Source organism: Pogona vitticeps, chromosome 3, assembly GCF_051106095.1.
Source record: "Pogona vitticeps strain Pit_001003342236 chromosome 3, PviZW2.1, whole genome shotgun sequence".
Taxonomy (NCBI): Eukaryota; Metazoa; Chordata; class Lepidosauria; order Squamata; family Agamidae; genus Pogona; species Pogona vitticeps.
This window is the reverse complement of record NC_135785.1, coordinates 260,440,993-260,465,295: the sequence shown is the minus strand read 5'-3', so window position 1 is coordinate 260,465,295 and position 24,303 is coordinate 260,440,993. Positions and strand designations below refer to the sequence as shown.

The following is a 24,303-nucleotide window of genomic DNA, read 5'->3' as shown; positions in this document are numbered from 1 at the left end:
TTGATGGCCTTTTAGGCCCCTTCCAACTTCACGATTCTATGATTCTAAGAATCTTTTTGTAAGTTCCAAAAAGCATACCTCAAAGAACCAGTTCCCGGCATTCAGGTTTTTCAGAAATGACCAAGGGAATATGGCAGCATCTCTATTCACAACCTCAGGAGATACGGACTCAATGTCTGTGGTTCTTCGTAAAGTTTTGTCATGCATAAGGAAAGGTACACCGTCATAGCTGTAAGAGAGGAACAAAATTCAGAAAGCTCTTGATAAGCTTGAGCACCGGGCTGAGAACAACAGAATGAAATTCGACAGGGATACAGGCAAAGTTCTACGCCTAAGGGAAAAACAAATCCCTATATAGATACAAAATGGGGGATACTTGACTCAGTAATACTACAAGCGAGAAGAATCTGGGAATTGTTGCTGAGCACAAGCTGAATATGAGCCAATAAAACAAAAAAGGCAAATGTGATTTTAGGATGCATTAACAGGAGTAGATCCTCCAAATCCCATGAGGTACTGGAGTTCCTGTATTCGGCACTGGTTAGGCCTTATCTTGAGTTTTGTGTCCAGTTCTGGACACCACGCTTCAAGAAGGATGCAGACAAAATGGAGCAAGTTCAGAGGAGGGCAATAAGGAGGACGGGGAGCCTGGAAACCAAGCCCTAGGAGGAAAGACTAGAAGAAATGGGCATCTTGAGCCTTGAAAAAAGAAGTCTGAGGTAAAATAGGATAGCACTCTTTAAATATTGGAAAAGGCTGTCATACTGAGGAGGAGAAAGATCTGTTCTTGATCATCCCAGAGTACAGGGCATGTCATAATGGGCTCAAGTGACAGGAAGTCAGATTTTGGCTGAATATCAGGAAAAACTTCCTAACTGTTAGAGCAGTACGACAGTGGAACCCGTGGCCTCTAGAGGTGGTGAGCGCTCCAACGCTGGAGGCCTTCAAGAGAAACGTGGATAAACACCTGGCAGATCTGCTGTGATTTGTACTCCTGCCTTGAGCAGGGGGTTGGACTGGATGGCCTCATAGGCCCCTTCCAACTTCATCATTTTTGATTCCATGATTCTGTGTTGAGCTTGGAACGACACAATATTTGCTCACTCTCTGCCCTGCTTTCTCTCTAGTTTCAGTTTTCAGAGGGAAAACTAGCAGTCAAAGTGCAGTTGGTACTCCCTGGTCTGCAAAGCACTTTCTCGGACTCGTCTTTGGATGCGATCATCACACAGGGTCACACAGAGCATCCTTGCGCAATAACCCGGTGTGATCCGTTTCCTGGCAATCGCGTGACTTTTGGGGGATGGTGCTCCTGCCCAGCCCTGATCCCTGCCCACGTGACCCCTTGTTAATCCAGCTATAGGGGCTGCAACTCTGAGGGGGGGCAGGTTGGAGGTTGGAGCAATTCCCCAGCAGACAGAAGGGTAGCTTCAAAGGGAAATTGCTCCCATTAAAGCAATTTCCACCACCGTCAAGGAGGAGTTGCAGGGTAAACCCACTCTGACATGCGATGTTTCAAGGGGCTGTCCAAGGCAATGAAGCTATTTCAGCACCTTCAATATCTCCCATAAATACTAAATCCTGGTTTGGATTACCTGCCTTGAGTCACCGAAGACGTTGTAGGTACAATCCTAGTGTTGCATCCCGGACATAAATATTTTGCTTATTTTAACAGCTACTCGCTCCGCTTTTCTTTCTTCCTTCTAATTATGCGTGAGGTTGGGGCCCCAGGCTCATAGGGTGCCTTTCTTCAGAGGTGGGGACCCTGCCTAAAGGCGACCAGATCTATGCTTCCTCAGATCTGGACGCCGGCTTGGTTTGGACTGCACAATTTCATTTATTTCTTTAGGACAGTGTTAGGGTACCTATCCACCTGTGTTCTCTCAGCAGCATGTAAGTAAATTAAAAATGCAAAATGCCATACAGTAGGACTCCCGTATCTGCGGAGATAAATTCCAAGCCCTCCTGCAGAGGCTTTAAAAATGTGGATTATAGCAAATGCTATTATAATCCCGAATGCTATACATAGTATGGCCTCTGGCTCCCTCTAATGTCCAGTTCTGGTAACTTCATCATTACATTGATATACAGTACCGCATTTCCCCCAAAATAAGACAGGGTCTTATACCAATTTTGGCTGCAAAAAAAAGCATTAGGGCTTATTTTCAGGGGAAGTTTTTTTTTCCCATGGCCAACCATCTACAAGTCATGTCAACTTCTTCTGGTGGCTGCACAAGGATGGAGGGCGGGATTTCACTTCACTGGGGCTTATTTTGGGGGTCGGGCTTATATGACGAGCATCCTGAAAAATCCTAGTAGGGCTTATTTTCAGGTTAGGTCTTATTTTTTGGGGGGGGGCAAAGGGTATACGGGTTTTTTTCTTTTAATATTTTTAATATTTTCAGAGTGTGCATAAATGAATCAAAAATACTGATTCTGTGGATAAGAGGGTCCTACAGAACATCCATGATAATATGGCATGAAATAAAATAAAAACCCACAAGGGGTTAAAATTACTGCAACACATGAAAAAACCAAGGGGTTTTGAAACCACCAAGGGGAAGATCTAGATGCTCTCTAAAAGTTCTTTGCTGATTTTTGCCGGCTTGAACTATAACCAGAAAACAACAGCAACACAGCGCAGTGTGGCCAGTGCATTGTTCTTACCTGATTGTGACATCTGCCTCAAAACCATAAGCACCGTATTCACTGGCCTTCCGAAATGACATCTTTGTATTCTCAGGGGCCACCTGTCACAAAAATGGTATGGGGAGACTTGATGGATTAATGAAATGGACAATGTCTGTAAAAAAAAGAAACTACAAGTAGGTTCCCCCATCCTGGTGGATGGTGAAAAACATGGATTATAGCATATAATATAATATAAACATGGATTATATATTAAAATAGCGCTATGCATAACATGGTGTCTGTCTCCCTCTAGTGGCTGGTTCTGTAACATAATTTTTAGAAATCTATTTTGTTCTTTAGGATTTTTCTTTTAACATTTCCCTCCATAGATGACTGAATCAGTGGATACTGATCCCTCGGATACTGGGGTCCTACTGTACATGAGTCATAACACTGACAATTGCATCCATCACATTCAACTGTTTTTTTAAAAAAAAGACTTAAAGTAGCAGCTGTGGGGGAGGATCAGGCCGAAAATGTATGGAGAAGGGGGTTTAACCTTTCTCCCTCAGACCTGATGAAAATAATCTAATACAGTCAGCTATCTGCCAGTTCCATACAGCAGCTTCCATGGCGGATGGGCAAGCTGGAACCACACCAGAAGGAAGAGAAAAGATCGAACCAGCTTGAGCCCTTCCACAACAGCTACTTAAAACTTGCCCAAAGCCAGACACAGTCAATCCAATCATATATTTAGTATAGATAATTAAATCCTTTAATACATGTGTGTATTTGACTACTTCCAAACCATCCATCACTAGCAGGATTCTGGCTTTGTTAAAACATGCAGGCCTTGGAAAAGGTGGCCATTCTACCTTCCATACAGGCACTTCACAAACACCTGCGTGGGAGGTACCTGGATGAAAGGCCTCAGTCAGAACACTTGAAGGCTTAGCTCTCAGGCCAAGCTCCACGCAAGCTTCCTTCTCAGAAAGAAAGCTCTCGGCTAGCACTGGGGCAGGAGTAGAATGCTTGTGTGCTGCCAGGCCTAGCTAAATCTTCTAATTTAGATCTTTATCTCCAATGGATGCCATGCAGGTATTTGTAAGGTGCCTGCAAGGTAGGTAGAACTCCTAGAATGGAGAATTAGAGTCCAGAAAATCCCACCCCTAATAGTCTGTTCATCAAAAACCCACACTTCTTCCTTTAAACATATACAGACTCTCCCTCTCCAACCTATGATCTTGCAAGAACGTAGGAATCTTTCGTGGCTGGTGGTTCCGGTCTTGTGGGGTTTTTATTCTTTGTAAGAACTGATCAACGTGTTTGGGTTCAGCACCATGGTGGGTTCCTGTAACGTTCCGACTCAAAGCTTAAAGGAGTTCACAAGCTTTACCCGTCGAATTTGGAACCACCATCCTCTGGGATGAAGCTTCACTTTTCCTAGACAGATAAGGCGTTCTTCTCACAGCTGGGAGAGACGGCAGTTCTAACCCACCTGAATCCATGTCTCAAGACAATATTCTTGAGAAAAATGTGCTTGACAAAGAAACCACAGCCAAAATCATCTTGCGTAGCTGTGCCGGCATCAGGTTAACCATCTAACTTGGTAAGCAAATTGTCTCCATTGAAGAAATCACAGTAGACATGATTTGTTGTGTACCGAGCTGTGCCACTCATCAATGTGCAACTGACCATGTCTAGGGCAGAGGTAATGAACATCTGGCACACTAGAAGCTTTGGACAACAAATCTATCAGTCCTTTATCATTGGCTGGGGATGCTGAGAGTTGTATAAAACTTCTTAGAGTGGTAAAAGGTTTATGACACAAGTTTGAAGCAACTGGATTGCTTGAGGCATTTTTAATCCAAGAGTTACACTGTTCATGTTAAGCTGGTGTAACTCTACAAGAGGATTTTAGCCTCAGAAGCACAGGGGGGTAGAATATGTATGACTCTAACCTATTGTGTTAGAGTCGTACAAACTCTGGGAGGCAGTGGGAGACAGGAGGGCCTGGCGTGCTGTGGTGCATGGGGTCAGAAAGAGTCAGACACAACTTAACGACTAAACAACAACTTGTTGTGTACCAAAGCAGGAAGAAGGAGACCACTGAGTATGGTGGCCTAGAGTAGACACAAAACCAGTGGTAGTCCCCAGGAGAAGAGAGAGAAAGATGTAGAGAGAGAAATTTGGGGAGATAGCTGCACAGCAGACCTCAAGGAAGACAACCCCACAGAGAGTCACACCTTACCCAGGTATAGCACAGAGACATGCTGCAGCCCCGCCTCTTTCCAGGTCCACCTACCATTGGTGCTCCACGGTGGCCAATCAGGGCCGGCTTGGGACCCAACGTGCCCTTTTCTCGAATGCAGGGCGACTTCAGCCCCAGGGGGATAAAGTAAAAAAAGAGGAGGACGGCCAGGTAGGAACCAAGGATCAACACCTGCAAAACTGAATGTAATGAGAAAAGGTCACATTTTTGGCACTTCGTGAAGCTTTTTTTGATCTACTGTTTGGTTGGTTTTATTTATAAGGGGACTCCGGAGGCTGACGTAGAAAACAAGACAGAAAGGTATGGCCCTATCCCAGTCTTGTCTACCTGAGGGGTGGGCAACTGTGGAAGGTATGAGAAAGTCACAGCATCATAGAATTTTCATAGGGTTGGAAGGAGGTCTTCTAGTCCAACCCCCGGGAACATCCATCAAAGCACTCCTGACAGATGGACATCCAGCCTAAGCTTAAAAACCTCCAAAAAAGGAGACTCCATCACCCTTCGAGGCAGCCTTTTGCACCGCCATACAGCTCTGATTGTCAGGAAGTTCTTCCTAATGTTCAGGTGAAATCTCTTTTCCTGTCGTTTGAAACCATTACCCCGTGTCCTAGTCTCTGGAGCCGTGGAAAACAAACCGGCCCCCTTTTCCACCTGACATCCTTCAAATATTTAAGCATGGCTATCCTGTCCCTTCTCAACCTTCTTAAACTCCCTAAGCCGCTCCTCGTAGAACATGGCTTCCAGACCTTTGATCATTTTGGCCTCCCTCCTCTGGACATGTTACAGGTTGTCAACATCCTTCTTGAACTGAGGTGTCCAAAACTGGACACAAGACTCCAGGTGAGGTCTGATCAAACCCTGTAATAGTCATAGGGTTGGAAGGAACCTCGAACGTCTTCTAGTCCAACCCCCCCCCCGCCCAAGGCAGGAGACCTCAGACCCTCCCGAACAGAGGGCTGTCCCATCTTTTCTTGAAAACCTGCTTGTTCAGTCCGTTTCTCGTTGTTCGTCTTCTTCCCTGTTCACCTTTTGAGAAGCAAGTAGGGAACCTTCCTCCATGCTAAAAACTCCCTTTTCATCCCGCTTATTCACCGGCGTTGTCGTACCTTTATTTTTCATCTGGAAGAAATGCAGGGCCAACGGCCAAGCCACGAGGATCATGGCGAGGATGGCACCCATGTGCAGATAAGGCGCCGTGACCTGTCAGGAGGACGAAACAGCGCCACGTCGCTCCGAGCTGACGCAAACATTTTTATTTCTATTTGGGGAGGGGGACACACCCAAGAAGCTTACAATCAATCAATCAATCAATCAATCAATCAATCAATCAATCAATCAATCAATCAATCAATCAATCAATCAAGTTCAAAGTATCCACCTGATCTATGCACAGTGATAAAAAATATATAAGATACTACCACCTTGGGTTCCTTTTAAAGAGAAAGGCAGGATAAAAATATTATTATTATTATTATTATTATTATTATTATTATTATTAACAGCAACACTACTACTAATACTACTACTAATATACTACTAATAATAATAATAATACTAACACTACTACTACTACTACTACTACTACTACTACTACTACTACTACTACTACTACTACTACTACTACTAATAATAATAATAATAATAATAATAATAATAATAATAATAATAATAATAATAATAATAATAATAATAATAATAATAATAATAATAATAATAATATTCTTGGGTCTAGAGATGAGCAGAAACTGAACTGCGAACCAGAAAAACGGATGGTTCATGGTTCAATTTGTGACTCGGTTCAGGGATCCCATTCTGCCAAAGCAAAGCAAAGCACCAAACTTCCCCCCCTCTTTGTTTTGCGTTGGCCAAACAAGATGCCCACCCGCCACCTTCCCTATGCTAGAGGAGTAGAAAGGTGGAAGGAGGCCTTCTGTTTCTGCAACCAAAGGATAGATGGTGGCATTTTCTATATACAGTGGTACCTCGCATTACAAGCGCTCTGTTTTACGACGAAATCGCTTTATGTTGAAGGTTTTGTGATCGCAAAAGTAATTGCAAAACAATGTTTCCTATGGGGGAATTTTGCTTTGCGATGATCTGTTCCCTGCTTCGGGAACCGATTCTCGCAAACCGATGATTTTCGGCTAGCTGATCGGCGTTTTCAAAATGGCTGCCGGGTAAAAAACATGGTTCCCCGCTGTTTTCTGGGATGGATGCCTCACTGCACAGGCAACAAAAATGGCCACACTATGGAGGATGGTGAATTTCAAGCCCCTAGGAACGCATTAATCGGGTTTTAATGCGTTTCTATGGGCTTTTTAATTTCGCATTACAAAGTTTTTGTTCTACAGCGATTTCGCTGGAACGAATTAATCGTAATGCAAGGCACCACTGTATCATGGTTCCTATGTTTCTTCCCCCCTCCCCAGAAAACACCCCGGTAGGATAGGCGCGCTTCTCATTACCTGAAAGGAGAGGCTCAAGGTCGACCACTGTTCCGGCCACATCGCGCTTAACACGACATAAGCGGTAGCAGCTAAACCCAAGACAAACACGGTAACCATCTGAAGGATTCAATATTAAAAATTATTTAGGAACTCTGCCACTCTGGATTAAGCAAAGACTGGGTGACAAACAAGACGAGGTGTTTTGCAATTAGAAAAGGATGAGACATTATCGCTCAGAAGCCATTCTTCAAGGTGCTCATGCTTGCACTGTAAACATGCAAATCAAGCTTGGGGTGCCCAATCACCAAGTTTAAAAAAAATAGAGTTAATTTGCAACTTGGTTGCAGGATAATCAAACATCTCTCTACCTATCAAGGCAGCTACATTTCTAATTACGAATCTGTAATTTTGTCTGCTTCTACTCAGTGCTCCACTTCAGCCCTTCAGAGGAAACCTCTATTTTTTAGGGTCCAACCAGATGTTAAAGAGAAGACACATACCCTGTTTTCCTTCCCACAAACAGAATTAACCTGATTTCCTTTGCACAAGAAAATCTCCTCAGAGGTGCATGCACCAGCAGCAAGAGTTTGCAGATTTAGCCAGTACTTAACCAGTCAGAAAACAAAGCACACCAAGTGCAAGATACACTGGCGAGGAAATCCACATGCTACGATTTACGTACAGTGGTGCCCCACATAGTGACAATAATCCGTGCCGAAAAAATCGTCGCTATCCGGATTCGTCGCTATGCGGGGAAAAAACCCCACAGGAATGCATTAAAACATGTTTAATGCATTCCTATGGGGAAAAAACTAACCGCTATGCGGAAATCCTCCATCCGGCCGCCATTTTCACTGCCCGGTAAGCGAGGAAAGGGCACGAAAATATTGTGGGTGGCCATTTTTCCAGTGGCCATTTTGGAACCGCCGATCAGCTGTTTTTAAAACATCGCTATGCGGAAATCGGTAAGCAAAACGCTTACCGATCATCACAAAGCGATTTTTGGCCATCTAAAACAGTGGTTCTTAACGTGGGCAATAATGCCCCCCAGGGGGCGTTTTCATTTTTCAGGGGGGCGATAGAATGAAAAGGGGCGGTGTGGGGGCGCTGGAGCAGAAGGGGGGCGGTAGGGGGGCCCTGGAGCAAGCCAAACCTGTTAAGATGGCTGTAGCCTTTTTACAGTGTGCATGAATATATATTTTCCTCCAATCTTAATTTAGTTTCAGAGTTTTCGTCTTGAAATTTTTAGTTCCTGCATTGTGGTTTGTTTTTATGCCCTTTTTATATTTCTTTTTGCATCTTAAAATTTGCTTGCAATTAAATCATTAAATGTTTTTTGGGGCATTTCATTTTCTTGGAATTGAATTTTGTTTTCAGAGGTCATTGGATTTCGGTGTAATAAATAAATAAATAAATAAATAAATAAATAAATAAATAAATAAATAAATAAATAAATAAATAAATAAATAAATAAATAAGATATCATCACCATGGGGAGGGGGGCAGTGATAACTTCCTCAATGGCTCAAGGGGGCGTTACTTTCAAAAAGGTTAAGAACCACTGATCTAAAACATCGCAATGTGATCGCTTTTGCGATCACAAAAACCTCATCACTATGCAGATTCATCATTAAACGGGGCGCTCGTTAAGCGAGGCACCACTGTATTTCACTACTTGAGGAATATGTTTGAAAAGCATCCTCAAGAAGCATGCTATAGACCCCTGGAGGGGATTCATTCCACATGCCACACCCCTCCAGACACCGTGATATGGCTGTAGAGGAAGCCCGGGTGGCTTAAGAAAGCAGGAGGAAACTTTCTAAACTAAAAAAAACCTTTAGTCTTGAGAGACGATGGTAATATGCTCTGAATAAAGGTCTTGGAATGTCTAGTGTGGCTGAGAAGGCCAATTTGAGGGTGACCATCCAATCTGTCCCTTGTCCAGCTCCCTGATTTTGCTGCTTTTGGGACTGCCTCTTGGCCTCGGCCTGCTGGACAAGGGTCTCTTCAAATTGGGAGAGGCCGTGATGCAACGTCTGCCTCCAGGCTGAACGCTCAGAGGTCAAGGTTTCCCATCTCTTGAGGTCCATTCCTAGGGCCTTCAGATCCCACTTGCAGATCTCCTTGTATTGCAGCTGTGGTCTCTCTCTAGGGCGATTTCCCTGCACTCATTCTCCATCCAGGAGATCTTTTGGAAGTTACGGTTCATAACTTCACTGTGAAAAGGCTTTCTATTTGTAAGTCTGAAAAAAAGTGGACAAAAAGAGACAAAGTCCGGGGTCCTTTGTGTTATACAGTTGCTTGCATCACCCAGATTTGTTGTTGCAGTATGGTGTTCCTGAACCCTTGGTTTTTATTCTGAGGAAGGCCACCCAGAAGGGCTGAGTACACATTAGAGAGAACATGTAATTAGAAAAGGAAAATCTTCAACTCAGGGAAGCATCTGATTGTCATATCAGGTTTCGGTTGTTTGTTTTTGCCTGCTATATCCTGCAGATTAGAGTGCTTTGTTTTATGTCTGGCCTTGGGGAACTAAGCACAGATTTCTCAGGAATAATGGTCTGTCTGGAAAGCAAACACGAGTTCAGGTCTAAGGAGGGGGCCGGGAAACTAATGATTGATACGAGCTTTCCAGCCAGCAGCAAGATTTCGAAGAAGCCGTCCTCTGTGTTGGTCTAGGGCTGGGGTGCAGAACCATAGGAAAGCGGGGGGCTATTGGAGGGCTGAACCTGCTTCTACGACTCTACTAATTTCTTACGAATGGCGTTTTCCCTAAAATGCCCACAGACCAATGGCCAACAAAGTCTTTTCTTTGAAATATATATATATATTTGACTCAGTCTTCTATCCTTCTGAGGTCGGTAAAATGAGCACCCACCTTGCCGGGGTGGGGGGGTAAAGTGTCCCTTGCAAAATTATGTTGTAAACTTCTCAGAGAGTGCTCTAGCGCTATGGCTGGTATATAAGTCAAAACAACAACAACAATTATACATGTATACAGACCTGCATTTAGTAAATATATTTTTCTTGAAAGATGCCTCTCTAGACATACGATCTCTCAAAGAACACATTTTTAAAAAATGTATTGCAATACATTTTTGGTTTGTTGATTTGTTTTTAAGAAAAAAATGTGTTGCAATATTTGGAGAAATCAATATTGTTTCAAGTCAGCTGACAGAATAATTCACAAAGATCAAAGACCTCAAGCAACAAGCCTAACAGACCAAAATTTTTGCTAAAACATACATTTCAAAGGAGACCATTTACCACATCCAGCCAACATTCACAACTAGCTCAGTATTCAAGCAGTGTACGAACTCTGCTAGATCATCGCTGGTGCACTGCATCACTTAGATTAAATTTGATAAATTTAAACCATTTTCAGTAAAAAAATAACAACCATAGACTATTGGCCGACAAACTGTTTTCTTTAAAATGTATATAATTGGGATGTGGAGACCCCGATGTGCTGGGGGCCTCAATATATGACAAATTGCCCAGTGTGTGTGTGTGTTTTTTTAAATTACAAATAGGGAAGGAAAGCTTGTGGAAGTACAGGGTCCCCAAGAGGTACATATTCTGTATCCCTGTTGTGTTGGATTCCTTGCTTCTGGCAAAGGGTACAGCTACACAACGGCTGTTTTATTTTGAGAGTGGAAAGAAGCATGGTTGGTTGGTTGGTTGGTTGGTTGGTTGGTTGGTTGGTTGGTTGGTTGGTTGGTTGGTTGGTTGGTTGGTTGGTTGGTTGGTTGGTTGGTTGGCTGGCTGGCTGGCTGGCTGGCTGGCTGGCTGGCTGGCTGGTTGGTTGGTTGGTTGGTTGGTTGGCTGGTGGGTGGGTGGGTCGGTCGGTCGGTCGGTTGGCATTTTTGTGCCACCTTTCCTTATATATATATATATTTGAGAATGACCATTGGTAAAATGACCTTACCTTGTGAACCCAGTGGAGATACAACTGTTGACTCTCTGTCATCATACACACTGCTAGGATCTAAGAAAATATTAGCAAAATTTAGTTACTCAGTCCTTTAGAGATGAATACTTCCAGCTTAATAGGAATAAATAAATCACCGGGTTGGACTTGATGGCCTTGTAGGCCACTTCCAACTTCCCTTTCCTATGATTTCTATGATAAATCAAGCCATCCATTTTCTATCAGGACCTGACACCATTCTATCAGACTGTGACATCCCAGCGAATCAGACAACGAACTATGAAGGAAAGGGCTTGTAGATTCATTCCCAGCCATCAAATTCAACCTTGTGTTAGCCGTCATCGTCATCATAACAGTGTGCCGTCAAGTCAACTGTGACTTGGGTCTACCTTTTTCAGCTTTTCCAGGTAGAGAATGGTCAGAAGGGGTTTACTATCCCCTTCTTCTGGGGGGACCCCGAAACTGTGCCGCTTGTCCAAGGCTACCCAGGCTGGCTCTTCTCCCAGGAGGCTCAGTGGGGGAATCGAACTCCCAACCTCTGGCTCCACAGCCAGAAACCTAACTCACTTAGCTATCATACATTAAATTGAAACAGAACATGCCCACCCACCACCCAATAAACTAAAGCAGGTCAACAACAATAACAGTGCTGTAAACTGCTCAGAGTAGTGCTTCAGACTAAGTCAATGATATAGAGATGATTGATTGATTGATTGATTGGTTGGTTGGTTGGTTGGTTGGTTGGTTGGTTGGTTGGTTGGTTGGTTGGTTGGTTGGTTGGTTGGTTGGTTGGTTGGTTGGTTGGTTGGTTGGTTGGTTGGTTGGTTGGTTGGTTGGTTGGTTGATTAGACTTCTACCCTGCCCATCTAGACCAAAGGTCTACTCTGGGTGTCATGATGCACGAAATGAACAGGTAGGTAGGTAGGTAGGTAGGTAGGTAGGTAGGTAGGTAGGTAGGTAGGTAGGTAGGTAGGTAGGTAGGTAGGTAGGTAGGTAGGTAGGTAACAATAAAAGCTCTTAGAGCCACAGTCATAGTAGCTATGGGACTATGGGATTTGTAGTCCAAAGAGGAAAAAAAGAAGAAGAACAACTAAAACATGGATCAACTCCCTATAGGAAGCCACAGGCTTGAGTTTACAAGAGCTGAGCAGAGCATTTTTGAACAGGCCATTCTGGAGATCCATCATCCATGGGGTCACCATAATTCATAGGTGGTTTGACAGCATATAACAACTACACATCACTTATCTCAACATCTTCTACTCAGATAGACGTGTGGGTGATATTTCTTTACTCCTTAGTTTAATATATCTCATCCGGTCTTTCTTCCAAGGTATCCAAAGTAGGTCACTATTTTTAAATACTGAAGCAAATGTTCTTGAATCCTTCTTCTGAAGAACCAGAACAGAGTTATTTCTAGCTCACGGTAGGCTCAACATGAGTTCATGTCACCAGTAAATCTGGCTGGGGCTTCCCTCAAGGAAGAGCCGTTTTAGGTAGTGTTTTTAGATTGATTTTATGTCTAATTTAAATAATGTTCCTTACTTTTGCTGGTCAATGACCGTAATAAAACATTTATTATTATTTATAGGTAGTCTTAGAGAAATGAAGGAAAGAACTTACTCAGCTGTCCTCCCAGGTTGTTTATCCAGGATTCTGAGGCCAAGGCACGAAAGGCCAAACTAAATGTTAAAGAGAATGAATATCCCCACACCCCCATCCCAGCTCCTGCTCCTGCCCCTGCCATGGGATTCCCTCAAAGATATGTAAGCCATGTTTGCCTTCCAATGAAAACCATATGCTATAATAAACAGATGCCTTTTATCACTTGGAGAACCACCTCTTCTAGAAACATGCTAAACAGCCAGAATCCTATTATGAAATATTGCATGCCTAAGGGAAATTGCACAAGCCCTTTTAAAAGCAATTTTTGTTCCACATGAACTTAATGGAAACCCTCACAGCTGCTGGAAGGCAAAACAGACTTTCCTAGGTACTGTATCCCTTTGGTAATGCAAAATATTTGAAGGTGCTTTGGTCTTGAATTGGCGGTTCAGAGCCATTAGCTTTTCAAAAGACCTGCTCCTCAATGGTGATTTTCATCAGTCCAGCTGTCTGCATATTCTGGTACTCCTCATGGTTATGCAGACTATCAAGATGGGCACCTGCACTTCCAAGTTTATTATTACTGTATTTTTCTGTGTATAAGACACCCCCATGTATAAGACGCCCACCCCCACTTTTCTAACCCGATATTTATTTCTTTGCAGGAAAGTGGAAGGGAAAAGCAATTCCAGCTTTCCCGTTACACTTTCGTTGCAAAAAGCAGCTTTCCCCCTCCATGTTTTGCAAAGAAAATGGAGGGGGAAAGCAATTCCTGCTCATTGAAGATGCAATGAAAACGTAGGGGAAAAGCAGGATGCATTTCCCCTCCATTTTCTTTGCAAAATGTGGAGGGGGAAAGCAGGGATCAAGGCCCTTACTGCCATGTATAAAACGACCCTCAATTTTTCCTTTAATTATTTTAGGGGAAGTGTCATTTGATACACAGAAAGGTAATCTCTGTTAGGTATGTTGGCTCAGATTCATGGAAGCTTGTAGTCCCCCTAAAATCCGAGAGCAGTCCTCTGCTCTGATCTTTTTATTCTGGAGAGCTGGGTACAACAGTAAGGAAATGAAACAAGCCAATCCCTGGGAGCTGAATCTGGGAAGGTACATGCTCTGACAATGAACTACAGTGGGGTCTCTACTTAAGAACTTAATCCGTATTGGAAGGTGGTTCTCAAGTTGAAAAGTTCTTATGTTGAAACTGCATTTCCCATAGGAATGCATTGAAAACCATTTAATCCGTATCTGCTCTTTTCCGTCCATAGAAACTACAGTGGAACCTCTACTTAAGAACTTAATCCGTTTTGGAATGATGTTCTTAAGTTGAAACGTTCTTAGGTTGAAGCAAAATTTCCCATAGGAATGGACTCAAAACCAATTAATCCATTCTGGCTGTTTTTTTGTTATGTAGAGGTGCGTTCGTACATTGAAGCATTAGTTCCCATAGGAACTAATGCAAAGCTGGTTAATACGTACTCTACCACTAGGGGGAGAACTTTTTTTTAACCTAAGATGACCTAAGGTTAAAAAAAGAGCAGGAAAGGTTTTTTTTTTTCCTGTTCTTATCTTGAATTTCTGTTCTCAAGGAGAAGCAAAATTTAGCAAATGGAGCTGTTCTTAAGTTGGATTGTTCTTAAGTAGAGACGTTCTTAAGTAGAGACCCCACTGTATGGCCCGTTCTACCATTATTAGAGTTACACAACTTTAGCGCCCTGCCCGAACTGAAACTGGGCTCCTCTTCTTCATCATCACCATGTTGGCACATGTTCTTTCCCCAACCCCTCAGAAAAAAAAGGAAAGGAAAGAAAAGAAAAGTTGCTCTTACCAGTAAGAACAAGAGGTAGGATAAAATCAGGGCAGCCAAAACCAGGAGCAATATGGACCAATGAAACCAGAATCCATAATTGGCAAAGTTGTATCTAGAAACAGAACACAACCAAATCATGCAGAGGAAGAGACCTCAAGGCCACCATGCATCCCTTTACTGGGGGAGAAATAAAGGGTATATCTATTTATAGGTTATCATTTAAATGAACGGGGGAATGAATGAATATAGCATACAGAATTATCAAATAACAAACAATTCTTTCATATGGTCCTCCTCTGTATGACAGAATCATGCATTTGCACAACACAAACCTGGAAATGTTCTATCTGTACAAAGCAGTAGACCAAATATTGGACTCCACCATCAAGCAGCACAACTACCAGCTAAATATGGCAGGATTTGCTCTGCTTATAAAATGGGTGATTTTGAAGCATTTTTTCCCTGACTGCATGATGCAAAGGCAGATTTAAATTGGTCCAGCTTTTTTTCCCCTCCAAAAGTTGCTTTTTTCCCCCTCCTCTGCCACTGTGAGGCTTCTAGTATTTCCAGCTAAAACAATTTGAATTGACTTTTTCTCATGTGGTTAGTTGTGACAGGTTCTTCTAAAGACAGGATGTGTCTGGAGGTGGTGTTTCAGTGATGTACATAGTTGGGGTGCGCTGTTCAGGTGGAGCGGGGGGGACATGCAAAAGCAAAGCACCATGTTTGTAATGTAGGGGGTCAGGTGAGTCCTCTGAAATAAACTAAGCTTCAGATCATGTGGGAAGGTCCTTTTATTGTACACCAGAAGTTTAGTGTTAATTACTTAATTGATAGGTCTGATTCTTTTATGGTTCTCTGTGAAGTTGCTTCTCATTTAAAGTTTCAGGCTACTACATTTCTCAAACACCTTTCTATAGAAGAATAACATGGAAAGGTACTTCACAGTCTAAGAATACAGCATAGCGCAAGTTTGAGCAGGAATTGTGCAAAATACATCAGAATTCAAACATCAGGTTGATTCCATAATAGGCACCACCACCTTCTGGTTCCCATCTGTTACTCTTTCCCCTTACTTTCAAGTAACGCATGCAGGAATTCCTTCATCTCTGGTCACATATGGTTTCAAACTATTGGCATGACCAACTGTGACCACGGAGGTCCAAGGATATTGGCCTTGGAAACCTTTATGGCCATATTATCCCTAAAGAAGGGATAAACCTGCTCTTTTCGAATGCTCCTTCTGGAGGCTACGTAACTAGGACACATACCTGTCGAAGGCATTATAGTCATTTTTCAGTTGTCCCCACATGTATGTAAAGATGAACCAGAGGAAGAAGGCGAAAAGGAGCAGTGCAAAAAATGCACACTCGCCCTGCAAGCAAGGATGGGAAGAAAAGACAGAACGTACAAACCTATGACATGCAGATTTTTAAAATACCATACTATATAAATATCACATTTAAAAAGCAGCAGTATATATATTAGGGACGTGGTGGCGCTGCGGGCTAAACCGCAGAAGCCTGTGCTGCAGGGTCAGAAGACCAAGCAGTCGTAAGATCGAATCCACGCGACGGAGTGAGTGCCCATCGCTTGTCCCAGCTCCTGCCAACCTAGCAGTTCAAAAGCATGTATAATGCAAGTAGATAAATAGGGACCACCTCGGTGGGAAGGTAACAGCGTTCTGTGTCTATGTCGCACTGGCCATGTGACCACAGAAGATTGTCAACGCTGGCTCTATGGCTTGGAAAAGGGGATGAGCACCGCCCCCTAGAGTCGAACACGACTGGACAAAATTTGTCAAGGGGAACCTTTACCTTTACCTAATATATATATATATTGTACTTTCAAAAAAATCAAGATTAAAAATAATTACATTGCAATATTATTTCCATGAATGGGATGACACTAGAGATGGGCATGAACCACCAGTTCAGCAGTTCGGCGCAGTTCGTTTCCCTGCCAAACAGTTGGTCTGCAATTTGGTGTCCCACCCCCTCCCGGAGGACACCGAACCACAGATCAGCTGTCTAGACGATACCATTGGATGCTCAGCAAAGTAATTAACTTTACATTTCTGGCCTTCTGGAAGTATCCAGTCTCTGCCCCTCCCTCGTCCCAATGGTAGGGCCGGCTGTGCCTGAATCCCATTTCACCGCATCACTATCACCACGGAATTTGCCTGGCAGACCATCGTAACAGTATTTCCTGTACCTAGGTACTGATCAGTGAGCTCAATTTAATCCTCAAAGAAAGGAATTCATACGTCTCAGATTCATAACCATTTTAGGACAGGAAGGGATTGACTTAAGTGCTGAAATTCAGGGAGTGCAAAACTTTGCTGTTGGAAGAGTGCGAACCCACACATTGGTATTGGGAGAGTGTGACACAGGTTGTTTCACTAGCCCGAGGCCCACAACACATTCTCTCTGCAGCTACCAGTTGACCTCCGTCAACACCCTTTAATTAGAAAGATTGAGGTCCATATTAACAGTGGCTAGATTGATAATAGCTAGGCAATGGAAATTAAAATCTGAATTTCAATTTGAAGATTGGTGTAAGGAAATATGGAACATAGCTATAAATGATAAATGAACTTGTAGTTTAAAGGTTAAGAAAGGAGAGTTTAAAAAAATTATTTTTATGAAATATGGGGCAGATTTTTAGAATATGTGTTGATAAGAGGAAAAGGGAAACCTCCAAATCAAGAATCAATGCAGTTCTGGAGAAGAGAACAATAGTAGAGGAAGCAGAAGAAGAATACAGGTGGAGGAAGAAGATTACAGCAAGAGGCCCCGTTTATGGTGGTGGAGAACACAGTTGAATTGTACAGTATTTTAGTTATATGTTATATGTTTATGTGTATGTTATAATTATAGAAAATAAAAAAATATTTTTTTAAAAAAAGAAAGGTTGAAGGCCAAGTTGAGTATAAATTTGAACAACACAGGTTGATTGATTACAATTCGCTTAAACAGGTTGTTCACAGATTTTAATGTATTCATTAGATTAGTAATAACTTGTTTCCCTCTTAACTCTCTTCGCTCTCTATAGGTTCCACACCCTTAACTCCTAACTCTGCCACACTCTCTATCTCCCACAGACAAACTCTTACTTCAGACTCTCCTCTCTGACTCTCACTGACTCAACTCCCCAGACTCTGACTCACCCTCCCTTCTGGGTTTTTTTGGCTCCGCCTCCCAACATCTCCCATTGGTGTATGCAAATGACCTCATACATGAGCCCAAGCAGAGTGATCACCCACAGAGGAACCGACCTGCCCACCCAGAGCACAGACTACCTCCAACTTCTCCTCCCCGGGCAGAAAGAAATACACAACAGGTAGGCTTGGTTTACAACTAATATGGTTAATGGGCTCTCAGACCCACGGGTCCCTGTACGCCAACTGCAGCGAACCAACGCCCAACCAATAGGGCAGTACAACCGCAAGACCCCAAATTGCTAGTTACCGTTCTGGTACTTACGATGCCGCAGCAGCACTGCCCTGGCTTGATCCTTTTCTGCTCGTACCGTTCCCATCGACAGCTGTAGAGTCCCGCTAGGCAGGAAACGTAAGGATCGTACTCGTAACTCTGGGGTAAATGCTGGCGAGCAATTTTCAGCTTTCTGAGCTTGGCCTTCTTGACAGTGATCGGACCATTATCCATTTGGGGAGCTTCTATCCGAAATTCTTCTTGCAAGAAGACCTATAAAGCATCAAAGGTGTTTGCTTGTGGGTTTGGATGTGCTAGGGTCCTACAGTAGCACACGTTCCCCCACCCCCAATAGAAACTTTTGGGGTCCTTTTAAAGAGAAATGTGGGGTAAAAAATATTTTAAATACATATAGTTTTAAAAGTTAATCCAGCTTCGAAAAAAATGTCATACATATTTTGGGGAAAAATCCCATCTTAAGGTTTTATCAATGACTAATACAGTGGTGCCTCACTAGACGATGATAATCCATTCCACTGACATCGTTGTGTAGCAAAATCATTGTCTAGCAAAAAGCATTTCCCCATTGGAATGCATTGAAACCTCTTTAATGCATTCCAATGGGGAAGAATCATCGTTGTCTAGTGAAGATTGGCCATAGGAAAGCTGCTTTGCGAACCGCCAATCAGCTGTATAAATTGCTATCTTGCAAAGCTTAGGTCCCAAAAACACCTGTTTGCAAGCGCGGAGGGTTCTATAATATCGTCGTCTAGCGAAAATCGGTTTGTGAAGCAGGGACCAAACATTGTCCAGCGAAATTCCCCCATAGGAATCACTGTTGCGAATCGCTATAGCGATGTTTTAGCCAATGTGTAGCTAAAAAAAACTGTCATGCGGGGTAACTGTCTAGCGCGGCACCACTGTATCAGAAATTAGCCCAAATTCTTGTTGCTTAGCAAAGTAAATTGCACTAGAATAGGTTCACTGTATCAGTGATAACTCCTCCATAAGCTCCATTGAGTCAATGGGCCTACTCTAGCTGAGACTTACTTTGGCACAGTAAAGTACAGTAAGACCCTTTTATCCACAGGGGATTGGTTCCAAGCTCCCCCTGTAGATGCTGAAAACTGTGGATAATAGTGCATGCTATACATAGCATGGCAAAAGAAAAGAAAAAATCCAGAAAAAAGTATTCTCACCATTTATTACCAAAACTGGCCACTAGATGGAGACAGAGACCATGCTATGTGTTCTTTGACAACAAGAACATATTGCATGTTCTCTGGCTCCTTCTAGTGGCTAGTTCTGGTCAATATAGCATGAAAATACCCATTTCTAGTTTTTTTTTCCTTTTAATATTTTCATAATTCAGATAAGTGAAACCATGGATCCTGATCCCATGGATATGGGGATCCTACTGAATAATAAGTCACAGTTATAGGCCCAATTGAATCAATTGAATATATGGAAGAGTCAACTCACTTAATTCCCCATTGATCCAATGGCCAACTCTAATGCAATTTACTATCCCACCCAACAGGATTTGGTCATTCGAAGTAAGCAGGAGAAGCTCGTGGACTGAGCTGGGAGGGAGGGCTTCACCCCCCAAAAAATATGGTTGTTCCCCCTGAACCAATCACGAGCCATCTACAGAAGTAAGAATGGGGGGGGGGGTTAAGGTCAAACGTATGTCCTAATTTAGTGGTTCCCAACCTTGGGTCTCTAGATGTTCTTGGACTACAACTCCCAGAAATCCTGGTCAGCTTCTGGGGGTTTTAGTTCAAGAACATTTGGGGATCTAAGGTTGGGAACCACTGCCCTAATTAATACCCCACTTGAAAATGAAAACATGTCCGTGTTTCAGCATCGCTAGTTCCTGAGTACTGGAGCAGCCAGAAGCCAATTAAAGCCTTTGCTTGCATCTGCCCGACCAAACACACGACAAAGAAAGCAAAATTGCAAACTGCAGGAGAACAGAAGAATTTCTGTGGTGATCAACTGAGGGCTTCCAACACTTGAGGATCTTCCACTTCTAACACGTTCTTCATCCTGCCTCCTTCAACCTTGAACCTTACTGATCACCCAAGATTCTCCCCTTGCTTAAGATCGGCAACCCGTTTCAGAACTGAAGGGAGGGAAGAAGATCCTCACTGTTATCTCTGATCAGTGATGGGAGATGGAAGGTCTTCCCTTCTCATCGTACTCCCTGTTCCAAGGTGCCCGAGCTGGTTGAAGCGAAAACAGGAGGGAAAAAACCTTCTCCCAGCGCTGTGGCCAGAAATCTGATCTCAACACACATTGTTAAATTCTGTTTTGAATCAACTGATTCCCCCACATTGCTTTCTGGTGATGTGAACCTGCTTCTCGAACCAGAGGAAATTTTAGCTAAAAGCAGTGTATGCATTTAACAAGAGAGTAACCCTATAAGGAAAAATATCTAGTCCAGTTTCTCCTGTTCAGGTAAACCCGGTGGTCTTTAATCCACTTGAAAACTGGTTGGTTACGATGTAGGCACTTTGGACGCTTTCCCAAAACCCAGCTGACCTTGTTTGCTACTCAATCAAATAATCTCAGTTCATGTACTTGCCAAGACTTCCAGCTCACTGAACCCCACAGAGGAGCAGCATGTAACTGCCATGGAACTTTCTCGCGCCATCCTTCTTTCTGTAGAACAAGCATGGATGTTTCGGGAGACGTTTTTTAAGGGAGCGTTGCACCTCGTGGCTTGGAATCTGCTTTCGGTCTTGATGCGGTTCACCGTTTTTAGGACGGTATTTGCTTGGTCCCTTTGAATATTTGTGTCCTTACTGTTTTTAGCTTTTAAATATTGTCTTTTAGTAACGTAAGCCACCTCGTGTCCTTTTTAAAGTGGACGGGTGGGTTAAACAAAATGTTTTAAATAAACAATTAATAAAGAGAGAAATCATGGCCCCTCTGCAGAAACACAATGGAAAGTTGGCCAACGTTTATGCCAAAGAAGGGAAATTCAGCAGACAAGGCTTTCCCCCCATTTCTCTGTGACACGCTCCCCCCCTCGAGTTTGGAAAAGTGGCTTTCATTCTGGCTCAATGATTCCAGGAACAGTGGTTCATAACGTTCCTAGTCTTCCAGCCTCAAACCAGCTGCTTTCCTGTGACACCGTCATTGCTCTTGGGTTTTCTTCCCCTCCCTTTTTTTCATTTCTCTCCTCTCCCTTTGTTCAGCTGAAGTTAAGAGCATTTGGCTTCAGCTCCCCAGGTATGGGACTCAGGAGCGCCAAAGGCCGGAAAGACCCAGCGGGCACATGGTAATTTTAGCCTTCGTTTCTGGAGAGACAAGCCGAAGCATCTTGGTTCGCATGGATGGGCAGATGACAGGTGCCGGATGGGCCCAAAGGTGCCTCCCCAGCCAACTCACAAGAGCATGTTTCTGTCTTAAAAGCACAGACTTCTCCCTCCCCATCCAGCTCAGCACAAAGTTTAATCTCACGTCCTTCGTATCACTTCCTGTGCTAACAGAAAAAGAGGGGAAAATATTGGGTTCAAAGTGTAATGCATAAGCTGTGAGTGACTCTCGGATACAATGAGATACAGTGGTGCCTCGCTAGACAATTACTCCGCATGACAATTTTTTCACTAGACATTGACTTTTTGTGATTGCTATAGCCATTCGCAAAACAGTGATTCCTATGGGGGAATTTCACTGGACAATGTTTGGTCCCTGCTTCACAAACAGCTCCCTCCGCGCTCGCAAAACAGGTGTTTTCGGGACCTAAGCTTCGCAAGACAGTGATTTAAACAGCTGATTGGCAGTTCGCAAAGCGGCTTTCCTATGGCCGATCTTCGCTAGACAACGACGATTCTTCCGCATTGGAACACATTAAACAGGTTTCAATGCATTCCAATGGGGAAATGCTTTTTGCTAGACAATGATTTCGCTAAACAGCGATTTCAGTGGAACGGATTATCATCGTCTAGCAAGGCACCACTGTACAACTTTCTGAGGGGGTTCAGGGACTTCTTGTTGTTGTTGTTATAGGTGGCATCAAGTCATCTCTGAACCCTCGGCAACTCTATGAATGAGCCATCTCAAAATTGTCCTCCTCAGCTCTTGTATATTCAAGTACAAAAAAAGTAAAGCAGTATCCACGGGATCACTATCTGCTGATTCACTTATCCACTGTCTGAAAATACTAAACAAAGAAACCAAGAATGATGTGTCTTTGGATCGTGGCCTCTGCAGGCGATCCGTTCCAAGTCTCGCCCCTGCAAATGCCAAATTTTTAAAAAAGCGGAAGTAGCAGATGCTGTGCATAGCATTGTTTCTGGCTCCCTCAAGTGCCTAAGTCTGGTAAATACACTGTGGAAATACATATAAATATGAATTTCTGGGTGGCTTATTTTATTTTATTTTAGTATTTTCAGGCAACGGGTGGGTGGATAGTGATCCCGTGGATAGGGAGTCCTACTGTATTTCTGATCTCTTACTTTATGTGTCTCTCCAATCTTGTGGAATACCTGTGCATCCAAAGAATGAACCTTTATGAACCATGAACCGACGGTTCATGCCCTTCTCTATCCAGGAGAGATTCCTCCATCCAGCATACTGTGGCATAGTTTTGAATTTCGGATAAACTCCTTTAGCTGCGCCACAGGAACTAGCAGAGCAGAATTAGGTTCATGACACCACAAAATAGAATACCTCTTACTGTCTCATCAACTGGCATTTACAGTCTCAGTGAGTCACTCTGAGACATAGGTAAGGGGGGGAGGTTTGATTTACTCACAGATGAATAGATCAAAAACAGCACACTGTAGAAAATTGACTGCTTACAGCTACTGGCCTCACCACAGTCACAGTCTGCTTCCAGCTGACTCACCCAACTGCACAAACTCCATCACTAACTGCCAGCAGACAAAAAGAGAGGGGAAAAGACACTTAAGCAGAGAGCCGTGGCTTTCTTTGAAATCAGAAGCAGAGGAGGAATGATTGGCTGCTGCTGGACTGACTGCTTGAGCACCAGGAAGAGGGTGGGATCCTGGCTTGCAGAACCCTCTCATGATTTCATTTGACAATCTGCAATTAAAAGCATTCCTTGCACAGGAAAGAGGTAGGTTTCTGGTTGAAGGATTCAACCGCTGCCACCCATCGTGATCAACGCATGACACATCTCAAGGATCGCTGGGTTAGACAGCCAGCAGCGGGAGCCCAGGCTTCATTTCCTCTGGAAACACAAGAGCCAGCCAAAACTTGTTCGGTCCACCAAAATGGCTGATCACAGCCAATATTTTCAAAAATTCAAGCTGCATATATGGCCAAAGTCTATGGCCAACAGACGATGGCCTTACTGCTGATTATTGCAACCTCAGATGGAGGCGGAGCTTGGAGACTCGGGGGTGTGGCCTAGAATCACCACAAGAGGGAGACAACCATGTGTTCTTTATGAGGAATATTTCGTGTGGCAAAAATGCTTCCTAATTCTCTCATAAATCATCCCCTTTCTCTTTACGAGTCTTGTGAAGGCAAACAGCCATGTGGACCTTTTTAAAATCTTACCCTGAGCTGATGGATGCCAGAAAAGTTACTTTTTAGGGCGACACCTTTCAAAATCACCCTATCATCAAAGGCAGTATTGTCGTATTCCATGTTCGCTGGAGGGGTTTGTGAGAATCAGATTTTTAAAAAAGTTACATTTACAGACTTGGAGTTCATAATAACAGCTGTCTTCTTGGCACCGTGTTCACTGACACATTAAAAGCCGCAAACTTTCACAAGCCGTAGGCACCATATAAATGTAAGATGTTTCGGGAAATTTGATCTTTGTGGATTTCAGTACAATTTAAGTGTTCATCTGCAGTTTCAGGACTAAATGTGCAAACTGCGAATTCATGATCCAGCAGCTTCACACCTCCTAAATGTGTCAAAACAGTTCTGGGCTGGAAAATGTACCAAAATGTATTCTGACAGAAGTTTCACAGAGAAGGCTTCACACGAATTTGTAAATAAATCTCACATTTGCAGAAGAAAGAAGACACACACAAAAAGGACACCGAATAAACCTAGAACAATTGGCCCGTCTCACCATCAAATAGGGTTGTGTTGGGCCAGTATTGTCCACTTTTGACAATCCCAAGGGTTTACAGAGCCAGAATAATTGGCATCTACCAAGCTGGCTCTTCTCCCTAGAGGCCCAGCGG

The 24,303-nt window shown here is 43.3% G+C and overlaps 1 protein-coding gene across 1 annotated transcript in view; it reads right to left on the bottom strand.

Moving 5' to 3' along the window:
* The window catches only part of LOC110088564 (glycerophosphodiester phosphodiesterase domain-containing protein 5), a 40,301-nt gene extending 20,984 nt beyond the window's left edge, over positions 1–19,317 (bottom strand). Inside the window, exons 1-9 of the mRNA XM_078390210.1 lie at positions 18,179–19,317; positions 15,965–16,068; positions 14,712–14,805; positions 11,276–11,335; positions 7,366–7,464; positions 6,007–6,100; positions 4,934–5,079; positions 2,665–2,747; positions 79–229 (exon numbers count right to left, since the gene is read on the bottom strand). Of these exons, the coding sequence (XP_078246336.1) occupies positions 79–229; positions 2,665–2,747; positions 4,934–5,079; positions 6,007–6,100; positions 7,366–7,464; positions 11,276–11,335; positions 14,712–14,805; positions 15,965–16,068; positions 18,179–18,361 (1,014 nt within the window). The 5' untranslated portion in view covers positions 18,362–19,317. The remainder of the gene's footprint in view (positions 1–78; positions 230–2,664; positions 2,748–4,933; positions 5,080–6,006; positions 6,101–7,365; positions 7,465–11,275; positions 11,336–14,711; positions 14,806–15,964; positions 16,069–18,178) is intronic.
* Between the last annotated feature and the right edge of the window lie 4,986 nt (positions 19,318–24,303).